Source organism: Salvelinus namaycush, chromosome 3, assembly GCF_016432855.1.
Source record: "Salvelinus namaycush isolate Seneca chromosome 3, SaNama_1.0, whole genome shotgun sequence".
Classification (NCBI taxonomy): Eukaryota; Metazoa; Chordata; class Actinopteri; order Salmoniformes; family Salmonidae; genus Salvelinus; species Salvelinus namaycush.
Genome location: NC_052309.1, coordinates 34900537 through 34928423, shown reverse-complemented (window position 1 = coordinate 34928423; position 27887 = coordinate 34900537). Strand labels below are relative to the sequence as shown.

At 44.0% G+C, this 27887-nt stretch overlaps 1 protein-coding gene across 1 annotated transcript in view; it reads left to right on the top strand.

Moving 5' to 3' along the window:
* Positions 1-16455, top strand: part of LOC120044338 (protein phosphatase 1E-like) — a 61052-nt gene extending 44597 nt beyond the window's left edge. Inside the window, exons 2-8 of the mRNA XM_038988954.1 lie at positions 7112-7233; positions 9953-10152; positions 12214-12402; positions 12577-12720; positions 12957-13050; positions 15498-15826; positions 15863-16455. Of these exons, the coding sequence (XP_038844882.1) occupies positions 7112-7233; positions 9953-10152; positions 12214-12402; positions 12577-12720; positions 12957-13050; positions 15498-15826; positions 15863-16423 (1639 nt within the window). The 3' untranslated portion in view covers positions 16424-16455. The remainder of the gene's footprint in view (positions 1-7111; positions 7234-9952; positions 10153-12213; positions 12403-12576; positions 12721-12956; positions 13051-15497; positions 15827-15862) is intronic.
* The last annotated feature ends 11432 nt before the right edge of the window (positions 16456-27887 follow it).

The window sequence follows — 27887 nt, the reverse complement described above, 5'->3', positions numbered from 1 at the left end:
AATCAGCACCAATGCAACTGACACATACCCAATCGCACAACTGCCCTCTCTTCAATACACACTCAACTCTCTGACATGCAGCTATGCCTATGACTTCAAGAGATCCTCATAGCATTAACCCTGACAACGTAACCTGCTACAGGGTTCACTGGGATCCTAGTTATGTGATGTTCATTTCCCAATGAGAGACGTCTCTGGGAGGCTAAAACCCTAAACAATGGAGCTGCCAGCAGTCTTCTCCATTAGTTTGAGAAATACGCTGCAGAGAGAACTACTCGTTTATCAATCCGAGGGTATGCTCTCTCTCTTTATCTCCCACTGTCTCTCCCGCTTCCTGTCTCTCTCGTTCTGTCTCTTCCTCCCTCTATGCAGTAGTGAAACCGGGCTTAGCCTCCTCTCTCTCAGTATGACGTCAAAGCGAGGCTCCCCGACCCAGATCTCTCACTTCAACAGACAGCAGCTGCAGTAAGCTGCAGTAAAGCCCTCTACGCTATGCTCTGTCTCTCCCAGCCTCACTGCTACACTATGTATGTCAATATAGGCATACACCATACAAACGCTAACATCACCCATGATGATAACGAAAGGGTGAAAAACTGCTCGCTATAGGCTAGCTGGTAGGGGGAGGGGAAGAAAAATACACAATCCATGTGCGTGTGTATTTTCTGTAATTCAGGGCTCATCTGTAAAAGAGACCTTTGTCTAAGTTTGACTCCCTGATAAAATAATGGTTAAGTTGTCTCAAGGCTTAAAAATCATTTTTTTAACCTGTCTCCTCCCCTTCATATACACTGATTGAAGTAGATTTAACAAGTGACATCAATAATGGATCATAGCTTTCACCTTGTCAGTCTATTTAATGGAAATGTTTTGTACACTCAGTGTATATGGAATATACTGTATATATAGAAATAACCCAGTAAAGGAGTCAGCCAATAGATGAAAAATACTGCAAGCTGTGAAGCTCGAACGCGTTGTATCTGTTGTTGTCACTATAAAAGCAATGTGCGTTGTTAGGTTTGTTAAATAGAATTCACAAAGATAGCTGTGTGAAAAAAAGCTTTTTTCTCCTCCTAATCCCAATTCCTCACACTGATCTGACTTCACTGTGTCGCACAAGTAGATGAGGGACCTTATTGGCTACCAACGGATGTGCTGGAGTCCCTCAGCCAATGAGGGCCCCACACCTCGGCACCCACCCATCTTGGGCAAGCAGTGACGGAGTATGTGAGCGTGAAAAGAGGGCAGAGAGAAAAAGAGAGGCAGAGAGAGAATTTCTATGAATGGAAATGTGGAGGAGGAACAGCACAGAGTGCAGCTGGAGACTGATGAGACTGTTAGCATCTCTCTCTCTCTCTCTCTCTCTCTCTCTCTCTCTCTCTCTCTCTCTCATAATCCCATATAATGAGACCATGCCTTATTTTTTTCACATGAATAAAAACACACACACATGCATGCCCACACACACCACTAACCACAGACCCACCCCCCAACCCCATATTATCTTCCTACACACACATGCACATACAATACCCTCATACCCACCCACGCACACATCCTTAGGCCATTTACACACTCACTCCCTGCCCTCTCCACATCCCCTCCTCTCTACTGATTCGATAAAGAAGTTATCAATTAGTAGAGACCCAATGGTCCAGGTACATTTCCGTCTGCTCCTTGGTTGCATTTTAGTCAGATTAGAAATTGAGCATGAAGAGAACTGCAGCGGGCACTGTTACTTATTGTGTATAGTGTACCCTCATTAACAACCTATGAACTGTTGAAATGGAGTCGGTTAATAGGGGCATAACATTCAAATAGAATACTATTTTTTATAAGCAAGTGGGTCCAACTGGAAAGAGGGTAGTTTAGGAGTTAGATAGTTCCTGAATAAAATGCTAAATTTACATTTTAGTCATCTAATAGACGCTTTTATCCAGAGCGACTTACAGGAGTTCATTGCAGTGTGTGTGTGTCCGTCAGAAAAGTTCTCTTGTCCAGCTCTCTACACGTACACACCACCAACTTTAAACCCCAGAGAATATCCTGCTTACTGCTCTCTAGTAACACAGAAGTTACGTAAGCACTGATAGTAGCGTTGTACTGAGTAAACTCTTCTTAATAGGCTGTGCCATCTGCTTTCCACCAAACTAGGCTACTTCGCTCAGACCATGAGAGTCTATTACACAAGACATCTGCAACGAGGACAAATCTTTATTTACAATACAACCAGAATTCAGTCAAACAATCTGTGCCTGAGTTAACTTAATTGGCTGTAGTATCTGGAGTCCAAATAATCACATTTTAGGCTTGAGATCAACTTGAACTCATTTTTAACGTCTCTATCTAACTTAGATTCGTATGCAGTTAAAGATAACCTGTGACCTTGCTATCAAATGTATTTAATGGAGCTGCACTTTCAACATTACCTACATTTCAGAGGATGCTGCAAAATGTTGAACTTTCTATTCTCTGCCGAAAGATAAGATCTATATGTATCATCAACTTCCCTGATCATGCTTGTTTTAATTGACCAAATACATGAAATAGGTATTGTAACTAGTCAGGTTATCGCTGGTTACCCGCAATCAAATGGAATGGTGACCGTGGTTGGCACTTGGCACATAGAGCAATTTAGCCTGTTATCTGAGATAATTTATCTTCTCATGTTAATTTGAGTATTCTTCTTATAGAGTAACTAGGCCGAGTTACCTTGGTCACCTCAATATACCTAGGTGCCTATCATGAGTATTCACCCCCTTAGATTTCTTAAAATTGTATTGTGTTAAAAAGTGGGATTAAAATGGATTGAATTGTATTTCATTTCCTTTTGTCAACAATCTACACAAAATACACTGTAATTTTCATTCATTACATTCACTTTGACATTATGGAGTATTTTTCACAATTAAATCAATTTCCATCCCACTTTGTAACACAACAAAATGTGAAAAAATCCAGGAGGGGTGAATAGTTATGGTACCCACTATAGAGGTGACCTGGATTACCTTCATGTAGAGCAGCAGCCTGTCATTGTGGACTGTCCTTGTTTGAGAATGTTCCACTTTCCCCTCGCTCGCTGCCTGTTGAGCTTCTCCACTTCCTTTGACAAGGGAAGGGCTTATCCCTCCCTCCTTTCTCTCTTCCTCTATCCCTTCACCCTCACCCCCTGTGTTATCTCTGGGGCTATAGTGGCTATGTAAGGTCACCCCCTGCTGCATACGCACACACACACAAACACACACACAATACCTGTAGCCTTCTGAGGTAGACTGTGGGCATGAACCCCTGTACCTGCTGTCACTGCCAGGCAGTGCAGTTGTAATGGGATCCCCATCATCAGCTGTCAACACACTGGGTGCCTCAGGTTACCATGGGTACAGGAGCTCAGTGCCACAATGGTGTATAACCTGCCCAGATGAAGGCAGCACCTGGACCAAGATCATGTGACCCACACCCTCTCTTCCCCCTCCAAGCTGCCTGAGGCTCCCAGGGTGCACCTGAACACATAGTTCCGCTACACCTCGTCAGCGATGAGTAGTTCTATTTGCAGGCGGGGCAAGTATTGGCATCAGTGCACTGGAATGTTTAAGCATAGGATGAGTAGGAATCAGGGCTAGGGGTCAGATTCAATCCGATCCCGTTTTAAAGGCAATGTTAAATGCTATGCACGTTTTAAAGGCAATGTTAAATGCTATGCACGTTTTAAAGGCAATGTTAAATGCTATGCACGTTTTAAAGGCAATGTTCGCGGAGACCACATTCACGGTAAATGATGCATATGTTGTCACAATCCGAAAATTACCTTTAAATGTAAATCTCGCAAAATATTGAATCTAGGCCTAGGCCTCTTTGAAGGGAGCACATTGATGTACAGTACATAACCTAGAGAGTACTCAGATGTAGAAATTTGAATGGTACACTCATGACTTTCCTCTAATTGTGGCCATTGCATGGTTTTGAAGAACAATTTTAAAATGTACTGGTCACCATAACCACAGTTCCGCGGGGAGGTCTGATAGCTCAATAGTAGCTACTGACAGACACAGAATCACTCAATGAATTTCCCCTCCAACAGGGACATGGATTGAGTTTAGACAAACAGATCTATACTGGCACATCTCTGGAGAGGGAGAGTATTTGTCTCTTCTCATCTGACTTGTCGCTTTTCTTTTCTATTGGAACAACATAAAGAGGACATATCTCTCCGTCTAGTTTGCTTAAGGAGCTTCTAAATGGATGTGTTCTTTGTCTTTTGCTGTTTTCTCATCAGTCCAGTAAGGATTTCAGGATTGCATGGTTATATACTGTCCTTAAAAATCATTGTACTTTTAGCAGTGATAGTATAACGACACTTAAAAACAGGATTTTTCCACTGGGTCTCTGAGCCAAGTTGCTCTGGGGGCTAGCCCCAATGTGACTTCTGCAGTATAGAAATCACGTTGGGGCTAGTTCAAGGGCCTCATTAATATTTTGATTGCAATGCAAGATTTCACTGAAATAGTTTTACATTGCCTTTGAATCAATCCAGGTGCTACTGTATGGAACTGTATTTTCCACAATGTAAACAAATGTAATTTCCCATGTCAGCTACAGTTGATAGAATTTGAACAACAACACAAAAGCTCGGCCAGGCTCATGTGCGAGCACTAGATTTCGTAATATGACAGCGCTGACTCTCAGCGCTCAGTAGAGTGCCTACAGAGCTCGCCAGCTTGTAATCCTAAAAAATGGAAATGAGTTACCTCTAGTTTGTTCAGTCATTCCTATTGGGAAAATGAATTGGGAAAGAATAAGGTTTTGGGATAAATGCTGAAAATACGTTCGGAGGTTAACACAGGCTAAGGAGATCTAGTACATCTTGTTCTGTAAGATAATGTCAGACAGTTAATATGATGGCTCTGCAATTGATAGCTGCTGTCTTACGGGCTCCTGACCAATTCTGCTATTTTGTGTGTTTTTTTACGTTGATCTTAACATTTTTGTACAGACTATTTCCGCTATCAATTTCTATGACCGAAAACAGCCTCTGGACATCAGAACAGCGATCACTAACCTCGATTTGGATGAAGATTTCTACATCAACGAGTCAGCAGCTGTGGATGTACTGCTCATTTCGAACCAGGCCCTAATCCCCAGGACTCGAAAGAGGAAAAGACGGCGCAAGTGAGACAAACGAGCCGGCTACCTGAATGTACAATCACTCGAGAACAAACTGGATGACCTCTGTTTGAGACTATCAACGGGACCTGAAGAACTGTAATATCCTATGTTTCACTGAGTCGGGGCTGAACAATGAAATGGATACTATACATCACTGGTTTTTCTATGCATCGTCAGGATCAAATAGCAGCCTCGGGTAAGGTTAAGAGGGTAGGTGTGTGTCTCTTTGTTAATGACATCTCTAATGTTAAGGAAGTCTCAAGGTTTTGCTCACCTGAGTTAGAATACCTCATGATAAACTGCAGACCATACTATTTACCACCACAAACCGATGCTGGCACTAAAACCGCACTCAACGAGCTGCATAGGGCCATAAGCAAACAAGAAAATGCACATACAGAGGCGGAACTTTTACTCCACACACAAAAATGCATTCAAAGCTCTCCCCCCCTCCATTTGGCAAATCTGGCCATAACTCTATCCTCCTGATTCCTACTTACAAGCAAAAACTCAAACAGGAAGTACCAGTGCGCTCAATATGGAAGTGGTCCGTTGAAGCGGATGCTAAGCTACTGGACTGTTCCGCTAGCACAGACTGGAATTTGTTCCGGTATTAATCCGATAACATTGAGGAGTTTACCGCATCAGTCAACCGCTTCATTAATAAATGCATCAACAACGATGTCCCCGCAGTGACCGTACGTACATATCCCAACAAGAAGCCATGGATTACAGGCTAAATAAAATTCACACTGAGCTAAAAGATAATAGAGAGGCCGCTTTCAGGGAGCCGGACGCTTAGAAGTAATCCTGCTACGACCTCTGACGAGCCATCAAACTGTCAAAAGATCAATACAGAACTAAGATCGAATCCTACTACGCCGGCTCTGAAGCTTGTCGGATGTGGCAGGGCTTGCAAACTATCACAGATTATAAAGAGAAACCCAGCCACGAGCTGCCCAGTGACATGAGATTTCCAGTTGAGCTAAATTCCTTATATGCTCGCTTCGAGGCAAGCAACACTGAACCATAATGAGAGCACCAGAGTTCCGGATGACTGTGTGATCTTGCTCTCCGTAGCCAATGTGAGTAAGACCTTTAAACAGGTTAACATTCACAAGGAGACAAATTACCAGGACGCGTACTCAAAGCATGTGCTGACCAGCTGGACAAGAGGAACACCTACGTTAGAATGCTCAGCGTTCAACACCATAGTACCATGGCAGAGTTAGTGCCTACAAAAAGACGCCGTTACTATTGCCATTATTATTCACCTTACGGCGCCTGGCAACAAGGGCGTGTCCATTTACTGTGAATGTTTTCCTACTTCCGGCAGCGTTCCTCAGAACTTGCATGCCAATTGATCTAGCACAGCCATCTAGCGGCGCCATCTCTAACTAGATGCTAGCTAGCTATCCGGTGCCGAGAACCTAAAATGTAAGGAGGAAAACAACTGTGTTCGATCAGGAAGTAGGTCAAGTGGGCAGGGCATCATAGGTGAACACGCAACTAAAAGACCCTAAAAAGAGTGGTGGCAGAAGAATGGTCAGGATCCCCCACCAGTGTTAGGAAACTCCTCCATTGGATCCCAAAGGTTGGTTGTGCCACTCATCCCGTTGGGGAGTTGCAGCGATGAGACAAGATCGTAATCACGAAATTGGGGAGAAAAAGGGGGTAGAAATGACAAACCAGGAGCGATTGGAACGTGGAAAATTAACAGGCCTGTCTCATGCCAAAGGACAGACAGACAGACTTCTTCTCTGGGATTGGTTAAAGCTGCTCGATGGAGGTAATTACTTCAGTGAAATTAATTGATGGTAGGTCTAATGGTTCAAGTCAGAGCTGGTCATTGAGGACTGTAAGTCTATAGGCTGGTCTCTTTGGAGTATGATAACTCAAGTAAGGTTGATGGGGATGTTACATTCTCTTTTTTCTCTCTCTCCTACAGTAACTGCCCCTTCTCCCTGGCGGCTGCCCTGGCGCGGGCTACAGCAGACAGTGTTCTGCAGAGTGACCTCTCCATCTACCACATCCAGAAGACCGTTGAGGATGGAGTAGACCCTTTCCCCCGTGAGTCCCCTGTCAGCCTGCGCATGACATGCAAAATCAGGTCATGTACTGACCTAGCTAGGCTACTGAAAGGACAGAGGTATTTTTTATTCAATATATTGGCTTAAAGCCTTAATCATTTCAGGTGTTGTTTTATTCAACACCGTGGACAAATGAGGAAATCACCAACTTTAACACAAACACATTGTGTTTGTGGCACAGCTGCTACAATCTCTTAGCGAATAATTAGCATTAAAACAGTTGCGCTTCCTGGCTCACTTTTTTTATACCACAGCTTGATGTCAACCGCTGTCACTTTCCCTTTACTTTGTTAGTTACAAAACAAAGCACTCTGTGGAGCGAGCGAGCGAGAGCAGAGGTCTTTTAGAATAGAAGGGAACAGCAATGAATAACCCTGCGACAGTCCTCCTTTAAGATCTCTGTGTTCTTATCAGAGAGAGAGGGAGGGGGAGAGAGTGAGGCAAAAAGAGAACGCAGGGGAAAGATAATTTTGGCTCTGGTGATTTGCGTGACGGGGTTGCTGTCTTGGGACAGAGGGTGGGTTGGTGAATGTCAGGTGGGCGGTAAGAGTGGGTAAGAACAGAGGATAGCAGACAGCCTGGCCATCTAGGCCCAGGGCAGAGGAGACACACGAACACACCCACACACCCACACACACAGAGCTCCCACTGCTCACTGACAGGGCTCTGAGATGGAATGGGAGGTTAAATTTAACTACAGAGCCTGGGGAGTTAGGGAGAGGAGGAGGAGGAGGAGAGGAACGGAGAGGAATAGAGAGAAGGGGAAGAAAGGAGAGTGAGGAGGATTGGAGAGTGGAAAGACCAAGTCCTTAGTTCCACTAGGTGGAGCAGAGAATTCATTCAAAATGACCTCGTCCAGATATTCATTACAGAAGCTATTTTAGAGGACGAAACTATGGAGTCTTTAAAAGATACTGCGAGATTTTGAGATTTTGGTTGTTTTTCTACTTACCCTGAGTCAAATGAACTCATAGATACTATCAACTTCCTCATTCTGTCGCATCTGGCCACTGTGTTGACTTGAGAAGTTCGCACAGCCTATCATCGGTGTGCCCACGGCGGATGAATGAAATGCGTACATCAGAGAAAATAGTAAAGTAAAAATGCATTTAAAACAACTATAATCTAAATGTTATCGTTTCAAATGAACTTGTAAAAAATGCATAGAGGACCAAGTGCTAACCACCAAGCTTTGCAATAGTTAGGTCTATTTCCCTGTTTTTGAGAGGAGCATGCAGAGACATAAAAATGGTATCCATGAGTTCTCTAGGTAAGTAGAAAAACGACCCAACTCTTGGAATCTCACAGTATTTATAGGATTATAGGTATCTATAGTAAAACATAGGACTCTATAGTAAGCATCAGAGCTTCTTAAGACGAGTTATAACCGCTACTATTCTGTAAATTACGAATGAACAATTGGTGAGCCCTTTGCAACAAACAGAAAGCCCACAAGTTTTCTTACGAATGTCAGTCACCCAGTTAATCCCCCCTCACAACAACCAAGGTAACTAGGAAACAGTTAATCCCCCCTCACAACAACCAAGGTAACTAGGAAACAGTTAATCCCCCCTCACAACAACCAAGGTAACTAGGAAACAGTTAATCCCCCCTCACAACAACCAAGGTAACTAGGAAACAGTTAATCCCCCCTCACAACAACCAAGGTAACTAGGAAACAGTTAATCCCCCCTCACAACAACCAAGGTAACTGGGAAACAGAGTACTTCGAGAGGTTCATCTATATTTCAGGTTCATCAAAATAAAAACAAACACTTTAACATTGTCTCCTGAGTCCCTCTCTGTTGCTCGACTCGCTGTGACAGAGACGAAAAAGGCTAAGGGCTTGATTCAATCCGTAGTCCTGAAGAGCTGCGCTACAGCACGATAGAAGTTTAAAGGCAATGTTCCCACATTAACGGAGACTCCATTCACGGTAAACGCTGCATATGTCGGCTCATTTGTAAATGACCTTTACATTTCAATACGGATTGAATCGAGCCCTAAATTAGTTTACTTCCTCGAAATTCCGTCAGTGAGCTCATACCGATGCTGTTTAAAACCCAAAAGCCATTTCTTATTCACCTATGAACACATTTTAAAACATACAGAAATAACAAACATCCAAATTGAAGCTCAAATGATTGATGCGTTCTGTTCTAATGGGAGTATTGTAGGTACACAGACTATGATAACCAACCAAAACATGTTTATGTCACTTATGACAGGAGAGATTATACAGTTGCATTTAAACAATTCAATGTCAATAAATATGCAATATGCAATGCAATATCAATGCAAAATGTCAATATCAATGCAAGCATATTTATTGTAAGACAATAAATATTGTGACAGAGCTCTAGTATGGAATACAGGTGTCCCAGACTACCGTATTAATTGGGACTGATTGCAAACAAATGTGTGTGTGTGTGTGTGTGTGCGTGCGTGCGTATGTGTGATTACTTGTGTATGGTTTCATGTGAGTCTACATGTGTGTATTTTAATGTGAACAAACGTGAATATACATCTGGAGGCTATAAATGATGTGCATTCTTTTCACATGTGCACTTATGCATGGATACATGCGTGTATAATGTATATGTGTGCGAGCCTGAGGTCTGATCACATGCCATTTGTGTGCGTGCATGTGCGGGTGCGTGCGTGTGATTGTGCGTGTGCGTGTGTGTGTTCTCTTTTAGAGATTGAGTCGGTGGCCTTTGCCCGGCTCATCTTCAATAAGTTGTGTGAAACATGCTGCCTGTGGCTGAAAGACTTCCCTTACCGCCGCCGACCTCAGCCCTACTACGAGACCTCCATCCACGCCATCAAAAACATGCGCCGCAAGATGGAGGACAAACACATCGTCATCCCCGACTTCAACACCCTGTTCAACATACAGGTAAGCATGAACAGAGTAATCCTTAACCACAGGTCTAGGATCAGTTCAACATGCAGGTACGGGTGACTCCAGCATGTCGCTAGGTTGATGAAGAGAGCAACCTTCAACCACAGATCTAGGATCAGATTACCCTCCAGTTCTTACCATAACCATTAAAGGGATATGGACTCTTTAACTTCAATTACAATTGATTGGCGTTTCTGGTAAAGCATAAGAGGAAAGGGTGGGAAAAGAGGGCTCGAGTACTACTGTAGCCCTGCCCTAAGGCTTCTCCCTAGTGGGCTAGGCTTGGGTGATATACCTTATACCGGGGTATTTAGACATAAAGACGGTATGATTTTCAATATCATTACAAAAAATATATATAGATAGAAGAAATGTGGGTTGGGCGCCCCCCGTCTCTCGTGGGCTGCGGGGGTGCGAAATAGCGCCCCTGGTGTGCACATTCGGTAATACCGTATACCCCAGTGTGGTACAGAAACGGTATGAAATCTGGATACTGCCCAACCCTATAGTGGCCTTAAAAGTGCTTACTCTAAAAGAGCTCTCTAGAAACCCCAAGACACATGGCATCCTGATGACCACAAAATCAATACCTTGTTCTTGGCCACACTCAAAATATATCCTCCTATCAAAGACTCCAGGATGTCTGTCATTGTTTCAATGTTTCTTAGCAACATTTGGCCTAACACTTGATGCAAGAACAGTAATACACAGTATCACCATGTGAAACAGCACATTTCAATTCAGGAAGTAAACTGAAATTCCAATTCTAAATTGAGGAAAATTGGAATTTCAGTTTACATCCTGAATTGCCTGAATTGAAATGGAATTGACCTTAACCCTGTAGAGACACTCTTCAAAATCACTGCCGACTGGCTAAAAAGAGCATTTTATTATTCTGTGTATATCAGCTAATGAAGAGACCCCCCCCACTGAGTGGGCTAACCCAGCTGGGAAGCTATCGACTCACTTCACTATGGGGGGGAGATCAATAAAACTCCCCTATACGAGTTATTCCCATTACAACCCCAATAAGAACAGTAAATGATAGCACAGTAGGTAGCCGCTGGTGAATGAAATGCTTCTAATAGCATTATTGGCTACAGCACTCTAACGTGCTCCCTCGGGCATGAAGGAAATGATTTCAATGAAGCTGAACAACACACCCTCACCCACACACACACACACACACACACACACACACACACACACACACACACACACACACACACACACACACACACACACACACACACACACACACACACACACAGACAGATAGATAGAACTGGAGCTAGAAACATTTAGCTGCACCTGCGAGAACTGCAAAATGTGTTTACGCGACCAATCAAATGTGATTTGATTTGACAGACACACACCAGCCTGATAATGGCATGTTATCTGAGCCACACAGAGTCAATCAGTCATTGAAGTCCTATCCTTATTAGTTTTCCAGTCATCCCCAACGATTATGGCCCCTCCCCTTACGTCCCCTCTGAGCCAACTGGCCAGTGAGACGTCCCCGGGACAGACAGGCAGATGGACAAGAGCAAGGATCCTGAGATAATTATTCAGTTGGATCAAATGTTTATCCCATTCTATTAGCTAAGCATGCTAGTGGCGGGTAAGCCTGCTAACTGGCATTAAACCCCAGTTAATTAAAGCAAATAGATGGAGACGCAAGCAGGTTATATTTCGATTTGCATATTCGTGATGAGGCACTACTACACATGCCATTCATGGAAAACACACAACGTCACGAGAGTGACACGCAACGAACTACGCTGTAGAAGCAATTGTGATTTAGAAAACATTACTATGATGAGTTCAATTTCTTTATGGAATGATTGAGACAGATGAATGCTTTGCATTGCTTCATACTATTGATGAGAGTCTATACATGAATTACTATCATGTTAGAACAGGTGGTGACTCCAATGAAGTGCAGAAATAAGAGAAATACTTCCTGAAAGTATTGAAGCTCTAAGACATTGCATGCTCATCCTCTTGTCATACTGTTTTGACCTTTGACCTGTGTGTGTGTGTGTGTGTTTTCAGGACCAGGAGGAGCAGGCCTTCTTCGCAGTGTTCGATGGCCATGGGGGCGTGGACGCCGCCATCTACGCCGCCAACCACCTCCACGTCAATATGGTGCACCAGGAGTGCTTCAGCCAAGATCCGGGGGAGGCCCTGTGTCGCGCCTTCAGAGTCACCGATGAACGCTTCATCCGGAAAGCTAAGATGGAGGTAAGGGCTCAAATTGGTATAGTATGGACATTTTCATTCAAATCAAATGGGGTGTGGTTAAAAAATGATTGAAATCAAATGGAACGACCCAGTTGACATGTTACCGGACATTCATATATGTATGTATACACCCGTATGTATGTACATGTGAGTGTGTCTGTCTGTGTGTTACAGAACCTGCGCTGCGGCACCACGGGGGTGGTGACCTTTCTAAGGGGGCGGACCCTGTATGTGGCCTGGCTAGGGGACTCACAGGTCATGCTGGTCAAGAAAGGCCAGGCCGTGGAACTGATGAAGCCTCACAAGCCTGACAGAGAGGTCACACGCATGCACACACACACACACACACACACACACACACACACACACACACACACACACACACACACACACACACACACACACACACACACACACACACACACACACAAAACACTCACTTAATCACTGTTCACTTCACACACAGGGGTTAACATCACTTGAGCAGAGATGTCTGTCTCATATACAACCACATATCTTTGTACATAATACTATCTTTCTTTTTCCCTCTGCAGGATGAGAAGCAGCGTATTGAGGCTCTGGGAGGCTGTGTCATCTGGTTCGGCACGTGGAGGGTTAATGGCAGCCTGTCCGTATCCAGAGCCATAGGTGCAAACAATCACTCTATGCCTTGTATTTATACAATTACCGTATGAAGTACAAGAGGTCGGAGTGTGTCGAGCAGAGAGTGTGTGTGTGTTGTGCAGAGAGTGCGTGTGTGTCGTGCAGAGAGTGCGTGTGTGTCGTGCAGAGAGTGCGTGTGTGTCGTGCAGAGAGTGCGTGTGTGTCGTGCAGAGAGTGCGTGTGTGTCGTGCAGAGAGTGCGTGTGTGTCGTGCAGAGAGTGTGTGTGTGTGCAACTCACCACTCAGCAGGAGGCCCATAATCAGTCTAAACTATCTTGGTGATTGAGTGCCACAGCCAAGGATCAGCTGACACTGTGCTGAGTGGGAGACAAATAGCAGCCCAGAGGTGGGGGTTGAGGGTTTCCTGTAACTTTATGCATACACAAATGTACGTAACTTTAGGTTAGGTGACCAGTCTGATTTCCCAGCAGGTATTTAAAATCCTAATGGGATTAGATGGAATAATCTCACAGCTCCAATAATACAACATCACAATCACAACAATACTGTTGTTCTCTTGAAAACAAATGGCCTCGACATTGGAATCCACTGTAAAGACTGCCTTAGAATCCAACTGTGCCCATTTACATACACAATAGGGTTGGGGTCAATTCGAATTGAAGTCTATTCAGGAAGTGATTCGATTTTATTTCCCCCCAAAAATGGAAATAACTGACCTCAATTCTAATTGACCCCCAACCCTGATGCACAAGGCAACTTGAGGCTAGCTTCTAGTCATATTTCCTGATAGTTATTTTAGTGGTAGCTAGTGAGAAAGCTATACTGTGACCTGCTGTTCCATAATCCTAAAACTCCACTAATCTGATATCAAAACAACCGCTTCCTCGACAGCAAATGGCTGCTACATAACAACTGTTTAATTCCTGCTGCATGAAGCAGAGGAGAGAAGACAGCTATTGCAACACTGATATTCATACGTATATATAAATACATTAGTCACAAAGGACCCCAAATTACGCCGTTCTTACACACGCCTTTCCTATGCACTTCTCAGCCGTTTCAAACATACCTTATGAAGGTCCGTAACGGGCTTTGCAGGTGTGGTTCCCTTGCACGCGCTGAATAAATGTAATTCAACCGCTGAACTTTTCTCGTGGAGTTTTCATTCAATAGGGTTTTCGGTACATTTATCTGAAGCCATCCCTTTAAATACGGTGTACCTTTTATTTTGTCGACAGACTAGAATACATCAAGAGAACGGGTTAAGGAAATGAGGATCAATAAAAGAAATCCATCTAAATATATGCATATTCGTCTCCATTTCAGCACCAACTGGTGTTTAAAATTACTCAATCAACTGTTACTAATGATCCTCAGCAACAACCACATGGCCGTGACGGCGTTTACAGAGGAAGCAAATGAAGGTAAATTAAACAATGTAATTAAATGGAATGATAATGTAGGCTATACCAACTGAAGGGAACTAACAGTAAATTGGCAGTTGAATATGTGTGGTTATTAGGCCTACTGACTGTAGATACTGATAGTGACTAATATTTAACATGATAGAAATAGGAAACAGAAAGTCGGGGTAGCCTATAATTAAGCCATTCAAGAGTTCCCATCCCTGCAAGTTAAAAGGCTATACAATTAAAATTCTACATAATGGCACAGCATTTCAACAACTTTACTGTGGGAATGTTGATATGCTTCAGTTTGCTGCCATATGACTGGTTTCACATTTGTCTCCAGGTGAAATAAAACAAGTGTCATTTATATTTACAATTCCCTTATCCAAACGGATTACTCATTTACCTAGCTCTTATCAATAGCGCTTATCAAGTTGTAAACTACAGTGCATGGAGAATGATGTTATTTCTATCATAAAAAATTAAGTGGATGCTTTTTCCACTTGGAAACTGCAGATTCGCTCAACCTTATTCATGGTTTCCTCTCGCATAAAGGTGATGGAATTATTATGGAATGAAGTCAAGGTCAGAATACGGCGTATCTGTAGACACACCTCTGCCACACGTTCATTTCTTAGATTTCCATCCCGAACGAATAGCAGGTGAATAGCATGAATACGCAAAGAGAGAAAAGTGCATAAAAAGGTTATAACATTCCGTTTAGGCGCTCTTAACTCGGTTTGGAATCGGGGCCAAAGTGCCGAACAACACGTCTAGGTGATAAGGTGGCAAGCAGCAGATGTATCATTTATTATTAAATGTTAAATGAACATTTATTCTTTGTTTTTCTCAACCATGATTTCAAAACACAGATGCATAGCCTTGTGGACTTGACAGATAAAGCAGCACTGAATATCACATGATGTTGTTGTCAGCTCTTTGAGGGTTTAACAGGTTCCTGTTTTTATAAAAAAGTGCTTCAATGAGAAACATTTGACAATATATAGAATACATGATTTGTTTTCTTCGTTTCTTATCTCTCTTTGTCTTGGTGATTGACAGGCGACAATGAGCACAAGCCCTACATCTCTGGCGTTGCTGACCAACACATCGTCCCATTGGACGGCACGGAGGACTACCTGATCCTGGCCTGCGACGGCTTCTACGACACAGTCAGCCCCGACGAGGCGGTGCGTGTGGTCAGCGACCACCTGACGGAGAACAGCGGCGACAGCACCATGGTGGCCCACAAGCTGGTGGCCTCGGCCCGTGACGCCGGCTCCAGCGACAACATCTCAGTCATTGTGGTCTTCCTCAGAGACCTCCGCGCGCCCCCGCCGGGAGAGGAGGACGAAGAGGGGGAGGAGGAAAAGGACGAGGAAGTGGCGGAGGTGGAGGAGGAAGGTCAAGGGGAGATGGGGTGCCAGGACGGGGGCACCACGGACGTTGGGGGGAAGGGTCATTGTTTCCTGCAGCAGTGCTCGGCTCCAGCCGACCTGGGCTATGAAGACCGCACGGACTCGTTGACAGACAGAACCAGCCTAGGCCTGCTGGGGCCCATGCTGGGAGAGGATGGTCGGATCAGGCTCCCCCCTGCCTGCTCACACCCTACCCCCTCCTTAGCCCTCACCCAGAACCTCATGCCTGCCCAGGGCCATGGGGCGGCCTGGTTGCCCTGCCTAGAGGAGGGGCTCCAGGTCTCCAGGCACAAGCCCCAGCCTAAACCCTGTGTCCCCACCTGCCAGGAGCCCAGCTCAGACGGACAATGGCCCCTGGCGGCTGCCCTGTTTGGCCACGCGGGGAGGCGCACCCGGAGGATGGAGTGCGTGAGCCCCAGGTGGGGGTGGGTGTCCCGGCGTTGGGGCCGTGCCCCCAGGGAGCTCCCCGGCCTGCTGCACTCCACCCATAGTGTGCCCTACCCCCAGCGCTGTCCCGAGAGGAGGCCCGGGGTGGCCCTGCCCCACCTGCCCCACGGCAGCAGAATCTGATGATGTGACCTAATCTTCACTAGCTCCTCGATCTCCGGCCCCTTCTTCTATCTGACTACAGTCATTAATTCATTCATCCATCCATCATGAGTTCCTCATCCAGGACACTGGCTCCACACCCATACCCTCACAGCCCCATTCAGGAGGCAATCTATCTACCCCTCCCCATACCCACACAGCCCCATTCAGGAGGCAAACTACCTACCCCTCCCCATACCCACACAGCCCCATTCAGGAGGCAAACTACCTACCCCTCCCCATACCCACACAGCCCCATTCAGGAGGCAAACTACCTACCCCTCCCCATACCCACACAGCCCCATTCAGGAGGCAAACTACCTACCCCTCCCCATACCCACACAGCCCCATTCAGGAGGCAATCTATCTACCCCTCCCCATAGCCACACAGCCCCATTCAGGAGGCAATCTATCTACCCCTCCCCATACCCACACAGCCCCATTCAGGAGGAAATCTATCTACCCCTCCCCATAGCCACACAGCCCCATTCAGGAGGCAATAACAATTCCTGCTCCTGACCCGTATTGCAAACACACACTGTACTGTACTTTCGGATTCATAATGGAAAACACATTATCCGCCCACTCTATCTACATAGATGGGAGTACTTAATACAGGATTATAAGTAGTGGTCACTTACCTGAATAAATCCAACATATATAGACTGATATGTATTCCAGATGGGAGTACAATAGAGGATAATGGCAGAAGGGATATTATATGGTAGAAGGGATATTATTAAGAAATTATATTCTATTTATAATTTAGGGGAGGACGTCATCCAAGAGCAGACATTAGTCAGTCCTTGCCATGCCTGTCAAATTGAGTTAACATTTACATAGAACTAAACACGAGATGTGTTCTCATTGACAAAAACTCCTTCCAAACAGGCTGGGTGTGAATAAGTTGCCAGATTTACTTGGCCAAGATAGTTCAGACGACTCAGCAGAACATGTGCCTTCCCTAAACAAGAAAATGTTTATGGGAATTTTGAGCCTCAGTCAACAAAACCCTTTCTAAGCTTCCCATTACAATATGGACCCAGGTGTTTCATATCGCTTACAGGGGCTACTTAACCAACAACTATCCTGCTTTTTAAGTTCACTAACAACAATAGAGCATAAGAAGGATGAATGTCAAAGACTTCATCTCTGGTTTGACAAATATAGTAAATTAATCTTAATCTCACCATCCTTTCAAATGTGAATGTTTATTTTATATTGAAACTCCATAGAAGATGCTATATACTGTAGCAATGACTAGGTTCTGTAAAATGTGCCTCCATTCTCCTGGCCCAGGCAACTGTTGTTTAATATATATCAAAGACAGTTCAGTCTTGCTGTTGGAAAAACTCCCAATCTTTTCACCTTTAAGAAAACAGAAATTGTTTGCCATTCCTGACATTTTTAACTCTTACTAACACATTGTGCCATTTCCACACTTTTTCCCCTTAACAAACCCCCCCGCCCTCCCCAATCCCACTAAGTTCCCAGGAGCAGGAGACAAGGACACAGGGTATGAGTGGCCAAATCCCCTCACTGACCCACAGTCACACAGAGAAATACCCCCAGCCAGTCAGTCAGTTCCCAGTCACTGTCATTGCTTACTGCTACCCTGAAACACCTAGCCATTGGTCGCCTGGTGGCCTCCCCACTGAAGAACATGGTGGTCATTTACAGAAGGCCATTTGGACAGTGTCATCATGAAAGATCCCCAGAAAGTAGAATGTATTCCAGTTGTAGAATGTACATGGAGCTCTCCCGGGACCTTCATAGATGGGCCAGTAGGACTGAGACAGTAATGGGGTTTTTGGACTGTGGATGTAAGACAACGGTTTCTGGATGCAGTACACCTGGAGGGCACACTATTCTGGAGGCGTTTGTTGATCGTGAGATACTTTATCAGCTATCCACCGTATCCTCGCAAATCTGACCATTCTATCCTGGTGTTCCACTCTGAGAGAGCAGGATGTGGATATGCACACTGACTCTCGGGCAGAAAGATGCCCATGCTTCTGTATCTTTCCCTTTGCGTAAGCAACACCTGCATTTTGACTCTTGGAACAGCGGACCACACAAATTGACATTTTCTGACCAATTATGAAAGACAACCAGAAAGTCGAATATATAAGTTATCAAATGCCCCGAGTCCCCCCAACTTAATCCCCAGTCCCACCCCCAACCCCACCCACATCACCTGCTTTTTCAAAGCTTTCTGCTTCTTTTTGAGAGCAAAAAAACTGCACATCTTTCCCATCCTAAATGTTCCTCGGACGGGGCACCAATTGCTTATTGGAATTGATCGTAAATTCACATATTATGTACATGTAGGTATGAATGTGTGCAGGCGTATGTGTGGGTGTGTGTATACGTGTTGAGGGTATTCATGTGGTATGTCTTATGTCTACTATTTAAAATCACCACTGTAAAGTCAGCAGGATGGTGGAACAATATTCTGTGTTGATATCAAGCTACAGAGCCCCCAGCACTCTACTGTACTTTTCATGTGACACCTTTAGAAGTAGAGTTGTGTACTTTAGCAGTGCTTGAGTGACAAGTGAACATGGGAATTCAAATGCTGGGCCACATTTCCACTGAAATGTCAAAATGGTCCCCCACCTCGCAGTCCTCTAACGCTGCAGTCGTTTATAAGACGCTGAACCTTCAAGCCATAAACATAAAAGTGTATGCTATAATTCCCCAGCTAACCTTGTTTGCTCACAGATCCCATAGTTCCTCTCTCTCTCATCCACTTCTGCGGTATGACCCTTCCCTTCTACCCCCCATGTCTATATGACCCTTCCCTTTTACCCCATCATGCCAGTATGACCCTTCCCTTTTACCCCCCCCATGCCTATATGACCCTTCCCTTTTACCCCCCATGCTTATATGACCCTTCCCTTTTAACCCCCATGCCAGTATGACCCTTCCCCAGCTGATAGAAACAGACCACGCTGTTCAGGTCTGTTCCCCTCTCACCCCTTCCTTTTCCGATGCCACTCCATTGCTCTCCATGACTCTGCACTGTGTGTCCATGTACACAAAATGCTTTGTTCCTGTAAGCAATAATCAATCTTTAAGAGTCGCGCATGGAAAGGCTTTTGTTCAGAGGGTTTGTCTTCACTGAGCAAGGCGGAGGGAGCTAGAGCCAGATCAAACTAACAACAGCCACCCTCCTAAACTCTTACCAGTGCTCACATTCACATTGATGGGCACACACCACTTTACTTCTGCTCGATGGTAGAATGGGACACAACCTATGATGTACCCCTTAGACAGTTGTCAGTGTATATAAAACACTACCACGTTTGGCTGCCATATTGAATTAGTCTCAAAGAGAAACACTAGAAAGTGTTTCTATGCTTGGCCAGCCCCCTGTGACAGGGTGGTTCAAACTGTCCACCAGGCTTCCCTGAAGACAAACCCATGACCAGCTCTTCCCCAACCTGCAGGTTAGGTAAACCAGTAAAAAGTGTCAGTATCTCTATCTTCTGTGTTGTTCTCGTAGTATACAAATGTGTATCTTAACGGTGACTATTATCATGTATAAAGATTAGACCAAGTCTTTTGTCTAAAGGGTTTTATTTGACCACTTCTGCAACCGGATGGATTTTAATTAGACCAATTTTCCCAAACATTTTTGGGGTTGTTACTCTCACCATTGGTGTGTATGTAGGCCCATTTGGCAGCTGCCCTCAGGTGTGTGTGCTGTGGCTCCAGTTACTCCACCTTGAGATCCATGGGACTTAATTCGAGTGTCTTCAGCCTCCACCTGTCAAGCGCTGGCAATAGAACAGCCATATTTAATTAACTACCCAAGATGCTTTTTAATCAAGCCCTCCAACTGTCCTGTGGTGATATGCACATATGCCCATGTATGTACATGATGGCCAGTATTTACAGGGAAAATTCCACCCAAAATCTATCTTTTGGTATTTTTTTCATTAGGCCATTGCTGATATATTCCCACAATATTTTGCATGTCAGTAATCACATTTTCAAGATATGTAACTTTCAAAATACAGAAATCTGGCCCATATGATGCATTTCTCAATTGCTGACATGCAACAAATACTAAAAGATAGTTTTTGGGTGGAGTTTTCCTTTAAAGGAATGCCAACACCCTGTAAAGTGCATCAAGCATTCTTAAGATAGAGAATACAGATGGCAAGCTACAGCGTTTTAATCAAATATAGTAGAAAAGGAAGAGGGCCTTCCCTTGTTAACATTCAAGCAGAGAAACGGAAACATTTCTATGTTTTTATTTCACCGTCCAGGTGGAATGAATGGTGTGCAGTCAGATGTCCATTTATCTGTTCTCTGGCATCATAAAACATTAATCATCATTACTTATTAATGTATACCTTTTTTAAAAGCATTATAGGTCAAGAACACTTCACAAATCCCACCTGAATTTCGGAAACAGCTTTTCAGACTTAATAAGTTAAACGTTTGTGCTCCACATAGCACATATGGTATGGTATGTGGAGAAGCTGCTTATATCTTGACCAAACCGGTCCCAAACGTATCTCCGAGCGCACCATCGTGCACATGTTAATTTTGTCTATCACCACCAGATGCGTTCATGCAGGTTAAAATACCAAAACCAACTGTGAACCAACTATATGAATTTGAGGACAGGTCGAAACACATGAAACACTCATGGATTTTTAACTAGCTTGCTGTTGCTAGCTCATGTGTCCAGGGGATAAACATTGGGTTGTTATTTTACCTGAAATGCATATGGTCCTTTTTTTGCTGGATCTTTGTAGAATTTTGACCCATTTTGAGTCATACAAAATCGTGTGTTCTCTACTCTGACAATTAATACCCAGATAAAAGGCTAAACATAGTCCGTTTTTAGTTCATTTTCTTTGAATAATCTCTCCTCGTTCATCTTTCAATCACCCATGTGGGTTAGTATGCATGTAAAAACCGATGACATGTTATTCAATAATTTCATCCAAACTGCTTGCACGCGCAAGCAGTTTGGATGAAATTATTGAATAACATGTATGTGCACATTTATTTTGCAATGCTCGCGCACTGTGGTCTGTGGTCTAGTCAGCATGTTAGTCTATATTTTTACATCATGTAGCAGCACCACAGCTGAGCTTTTGTACATGATTGACTGAAGGCACTTTTTTTTTGCTGCAGGCCACGTCATGTCAGGCAAAAACTGAATTCTGAAGGATTCAAATTTAGACCATTGTGCAGGTTCTTGTATGTATGTGAAGGTTTAAGGCACACTCAAGTGACGAGTAATGTTGTTCATCAGCTTGAGGACACTCACACACTACTTAATTACTATGCTGGTTTACCAGCTGACATAACAGATGAGTGTGCGTTAATATCCACCAGGGTTCACAGAGAATTGTGTGTTCCAAATGTAATCAAGAGGCAACCCCACAGGAAAAGACATGGCTTTAATCGATGATTCACATTAGTGATCAATTAAAGGACATTTCGGGCATCAAAGACCAAATAGCCCCATTAACTCATTTAGGAGAGTGCTTACAAATAAGGGTGGGAGATGTACAATGTTGCGAGAGGGTCATTAACCAAAGGCTGTAATAGGGACCACTTCAATGGAGTCTGGCGTGACAGTCAGAGCTGCTCGGTTTGGCAGTCCTCAACAGACTCCTGTCGCTATAAAAAGAATAATCAGCTTCAACACTTAATCTGGATTTATTCAATCCGTCGTTGTAGTTGGGTGAAAGCAATGGGTGATGAAATACGGGGGGAAGGGAGAGGGGGATTACAAGAAAGACATTTTGAGCGGAGCAGCTTCCTGAACATAACCTTAACAGGTAAAAAACGGTCATAACATGATGGTAAGAGACCTTACAGTGTACAATATGACCGGTCCATTATGTGGCCTTAACTGTGACAAAGATTGAAGAAAAGACTTCACACTAACCAAACTATACACTGGTTTAATTGGCCTAGAAAGCTGTTAAAATCAATCAGCAGTTCGAAAACAACTTATTCATGAGGAATCGAGAATCAATTAAAACTAATGTGAGCTTTTAACCAAGAAAACATGTGTGGAGGTGGAGCATTAGTGATGGAACTTAATGCCATAACATATTAAATTAATCATAAAGCTTAAAGTAGTGTCTTCACACGTTACATCTCAGTTGGTAATGTGAATAAATATACTTGAGTCATGCCAATTCCTATGGGGCTTTCTGGGCTGCAGACTAATGTGCAACATGTCCTCCTCTCCAACCCTCCTAAATGAAGCCCTGCTTCCTGGCATGGTGGCCTTCTGAAAGAGGGGAGAGTTGGAGTGGACCGGATGCAAGCAGGACATGGCCAATGCCAACGTTCACTCACCCAAGTAATCTCTGCTGAGCTCTTGCCGCGCCAACCTGGCAGACTGAGCCCCCACCCCCCACCGCCCTCCAGACCAAACCAGACGCTTTTCAGTACAAATAACAAAGTGTTTCACATCATAGAATAATAAAATAAAAGTAGTAACAAAGAAACAAAAACAAGATAGCTAATTATAATCATACATTGAAATATACATTAAAAGGTACGGTATTTAGTATTGGTATTTTATTAGGATCCCCATTAGCTGTTGCAAAAGCAGCAGCTACTCTTCCCAAGGTATACACAAAACATGACATAATACAGAACATTAATATACAAGAACAGCTCAAGGACAGAACTACATAAGCACACATAGCCTACATATCAATACATACACACAAAATATATAGGTCAATAAGGGAGAGGCATTGTACTGTGTGGTGTTGCTTTATCTGTTTCTTTAAACCAGGTTTTCTGTTCATTTTAGCAATATGAGATGGAAGGGAGTGCCATGCAATAATGGCTCTATATACAGTTGAAGTCAGAAGTTTACATACACTTAGGTTGGAGTCATTAAAACTCATTTTTCAACCACTCCACAAATTTCTTGTTAACAAACTAAAGTTTTGGCAAGTCGGTTAGGAGATCTATTTTGTGCATGACAAGTAATTTTTCCAACAATTGTTTAGAGACAGATTATTTCACTATCACAATTCCAGTGGGTCAGAAGTTTACATACACTAAGTTGACTGCACCTTTAAACAGTTCCTGTAGTGTTTGTAAACACCCTGGTAGGTTGATTAATAACCTGAACCAGATTACAGGCACTGGTTACAGTGAGAAGCTTCCTCTTGAGCGGGCAGCTTGATGAAAACCAGTCAATATTCAAGTCCCCAAAAAAGCAGACCTCTCTGTTTACATCACATACACTATCAAGCATTTCACACACATTATTTAGATACTGACTGTTAGCACTTGGTGGCCTATAGCAAGACCCCAAATAATAGGCTTTAGATGAGGCAGGTGAACCTGCAACCACAGCACTTCAATAACACTTTACATGAGATCTTCTCTAAGCATCACAGGGATATGGCTCTGAATATACATAGCAACACCTCCCCCATAAGCATTTATGTCTCTTCTATATAGACTGCTCAAAAAAATAAAGGGAACACTTAAACAACACAATGTAACTCCAAGTCAATCACACTTCTGTGAAATCAAACTGTCCACTTAGGAAGCAACACTGATTGACAATAAATTTCACATGCTGTTGTGCAAATGGAATAGACAAAAGGTGGAAATTATAGGCAATTAGCAAGACACCCCCAATAAAGGAGTGGTTCTGCAGGTGGTGACCACAGACCACTTCTCAGTTCCTATGCTTCCTGGCTGATGTTTTGGTCACTTTTGAATGCTGGCGGTGCTTTCACTCTAGTGGTAGCATGAGACGGAGTCTACAACCCACACAAGTGGCTCAGGTAGTGCAGCTCATCCAGGATGGCACATCAATGCGAGCTGTGGCAAGAAGGGTTGCTGTGTCTGTCAGTGTAGTGTCCAGAGCATGGAGGTGCTACCAGGAGACAGGCGAGTACATCAGGAGACGTGGAGGAGGCCGTAGGAGGGCAACAACCCAGCAGCAGGACCGCTACCTCCGCCTTTGTGCAAAGAGGAGCACTGTCAGAGCCCTGCAAAATGACCCCCAGCAGGCCACAAATGTGCATGTTTCAGCATATGGTCTCACAAGGGGTCTGAGGATCTCATCTCGGTACCTAATGGCAGTCAGGCTACCTCTGGCGAGCACATGGAAATGCCACCCCACACCATGACTGACCCACCGCCAAACCGGTCATGCTGGAGGATGTTGCAGGCAGCAGAACATTCTCCACGGCGTCTCCAGACTCTGTCACATGTGCTCATGTGCTCAGTGTGAACCTGCTTTCATCTGTGAAGAGCACAGGGCGCCAGTGGCGAATTTGCCAATCTTGGTGTTCTCTGGCAAATGCCAAACGTCCTGCACGGTGTTGGGCTGTAAGCACAACCCCCACCTGTGGACGTCGGGCCCTCATACCACCCTCATGGAATCTGTTTCTGACCGTTTGAGCAGACACATGCACATTTGTGGCCTGCTGGAGGTCATTTTGCAGGGCTCTGGCAGTGCTCCTCCTGCTCCTCCTTGCACAAAGGCGGAGGTAGCGGTCCTGCTGCTGGGTTGTTGCCCTCCTACGGCCTCCTCCACGTCTCCTGATGTACTCGCCTGTCTCCTGGTAGCGCCTCCATGCTCTGGACACTACACTGACAGACACAGCAAACCTTCTTGCCACAGCTCGCATTGATGTGCCATCCTGGATGAGCTGCACTACCTGAGCCACTTGTGTGGGTTGTAGACTCCGTCTCATGCTACCACTAGAGTGAAAGCACCGCCAGCATTCAAAAATGACCAAAACATCAGCCAGGAAGCATAGGAACTGAGAAGTGGTCTGTGGTCACCACCTGCAGAACCACTCCTTTATTGGGGGTGTCTTGCTAATTGCCTATAATTTCCACCTTTTGTCTATTCCATTTGCACAACAGCATGTGAAATTTATTGTCAATCAGTGTTGCTTCCTAAGTGGACAGTTTGATTTCACAGAAGTGTGATTGACTTGGAGTTACATTGTCTTGTTTAAGTGTTCCCTTTATTTTTTTGAGCAGTGTATGGTATATCCTTGTATTGCTACTGCTGTATCATCAGAGGAATTATCTAAGCAAGTCTCAGAAATGGCTAATATATTAACGTTATCTGATATTAGCAAGTTTTTGATTTCATGAATCTTATTTCCAATATGAGCTATTTTCAGCCTTTTCCGGGGTAGCTTCTCAGAGATAGACATATGGAAAATAACAAACAAAGCAAGAGAAAAAAACGAAAACATTCAGCGGTCCATTAATCAGATGGTGTGTGTAACTGTGTGCTGCAGGGTTGAAACTACAAACCCATAGGCTTGGCACTCTCATCCCTTCTAGGCTTTTGGGAGGAAGGGTGGACAATGAGCCTGTCATAGTGGATGAAAGCAATGCCTGGGTAGGTGGTGGGTTTTCCAGTCCTGTGGGTTTGCTCCACCTCAATCTTCCTGTGGTCCATGTTCAGTTTCTCCCAAACAATTTCCCTCACTTTGTTCTCAGACTCTGTCCAGGTCTGTGGAGATTCTGCAATTCCATCCACAACAATGTTGTTCCGAGATAATCTGATTTATCCACCATTGTTATTATGGATTCACATACAGAACTGATGACCTCTCTCAATGGCTTACAGTGTGCTGTCATCTTGCCATTTTCCTGTTTAAAATCATCGAACTGATCCTGGGAGAAGTGCAAACTGTTCTTCAGGTCCTGGACCTCTCTGGTCCATTGTTTTATTAGTTGACTTCACAAGTATTTGGACACAACACTTGAAGCTATTGTCATGTTGTTGTAACAACTGCTTCTTGAACTATTTTTGTTTTCGTTTAAAAGACCCTTCACCTGTGATAGACAGCACTGTCCTCAACGGTCCTCAACGGTACTCCCTCCAGCTTTGGTCTTTGTGGTAGCAACGTGGGTTACGCTGTTACTCCTGGCAGTTCCAGACAGTTCAGGTCAGAGAGAAGATGGAAACAGCAACAAGCAGCAGAGATCTAGCAGTCACAAGCCCGGGACAATCCGCGGTCCCTGCCACAATGACTAACCCCGTCGCGGGCTGCGTTCAAGCCCTCAAGGAAACCCCGCTAGCTTGATAGGCAGCTTAACAGTGGCATCTAGGCTAGCTGCTATGCCAAGCAGCTCATCAGACCCCTTGGTCAGCAGAATCCCCGGACCGATAGCAGCGGTCCCAGCAACTGATGCCAACTGCAACGCGGGATCCAAACTCAAAAAGGTAGCGAGCTAGTAAGAGCTGTAGCGTTTTGAACTAACTGTGAATCGACTGATTTCTGACTAAAACAGGTAGGTATAGAAAGAGTTACAGTAATCCAGGCATGAGGAAATAAAAGCATGGATATGTTTCTCCAGATCAGTGACTGAGATAAGACTTGACTTTAGCTTTATTTCTTAGATTATAAAAGCAGGACTGAACAACCTTTTTTTTTTTTTTTTTTTTTACATGCAGCTCAAGGTTTAGGTCAGAGTCAAAGACGACAGCAAGGATTCTGCCTGTAGGCTTTACATTTGTGGACAAATGACCAAGTTTATCTATCATCTGAGTTCAAGGTGGTGGTCAAATACAACAACCTCAGATTTTTTATCATTGAGGTAGAGAAAATTGTCAGACATCCAACATTTGATGTCAGCAAGACATATTTGGAGAGAACCGATCAGAATAAGGGATCAATGAAAGAAAGCCATGTATTGTAAATACACCCATATTAGTCTCCTTTTCAGCACCAATTGGTAGATTGATTGGTACTCCGATCTTTACGTTATTTAGGGTTAGGAAAGTATTTATGAATAATACTACAAAAAAACAGGTTTGGATAAAGATTGGTGAATCAAAAATACAGTGGTTTGATTAATACAGAAAGTTGCCATATCCATTGGTTCAATCCAGGAAATATTGGAAGGCGAGAAAAGCGTACGATATGGGTTGAACACTAATCCTATGAATCTACACTAATAACAAACGGCTGGCGTGTTTACAGACATATTCAATCTATCCCTATCCAAGTCTGCTGTCCCCACATGCTTCAAGATGACCATTGTTCCTGTACCCAAGGCGGCAAAGGTAACTGAACTAAACGACTATCGTCCCGTAGCACTGTCATCATGAAGTGCTTTGAGAGGCTAGTCAAGGATCATATCGCCTCCACCTTACCTGTCACCCTAGACCCACTTCAATTTGCTTACTGCCCCAATAGGTCCACAGACAATGTAATCGCCATAACTCTGCCCTATCCCATCTGGACAAGAGGAATACCTGCAGTTGAAGTCGGAAGTTTACATATACCTTAGCCAAATATATTTAAACTCAGTTTTTCACAATTCCTGACATTTAATCCTAGTAAAAATTCCCTGTCTTAGGTCAGTTAGAATCACCACTTTATTTTAAGAATGTGAAATGTCAGAATAATAGTAGAGAGAATGATTAAATTCATCTTTTATTTCTTTCACCACT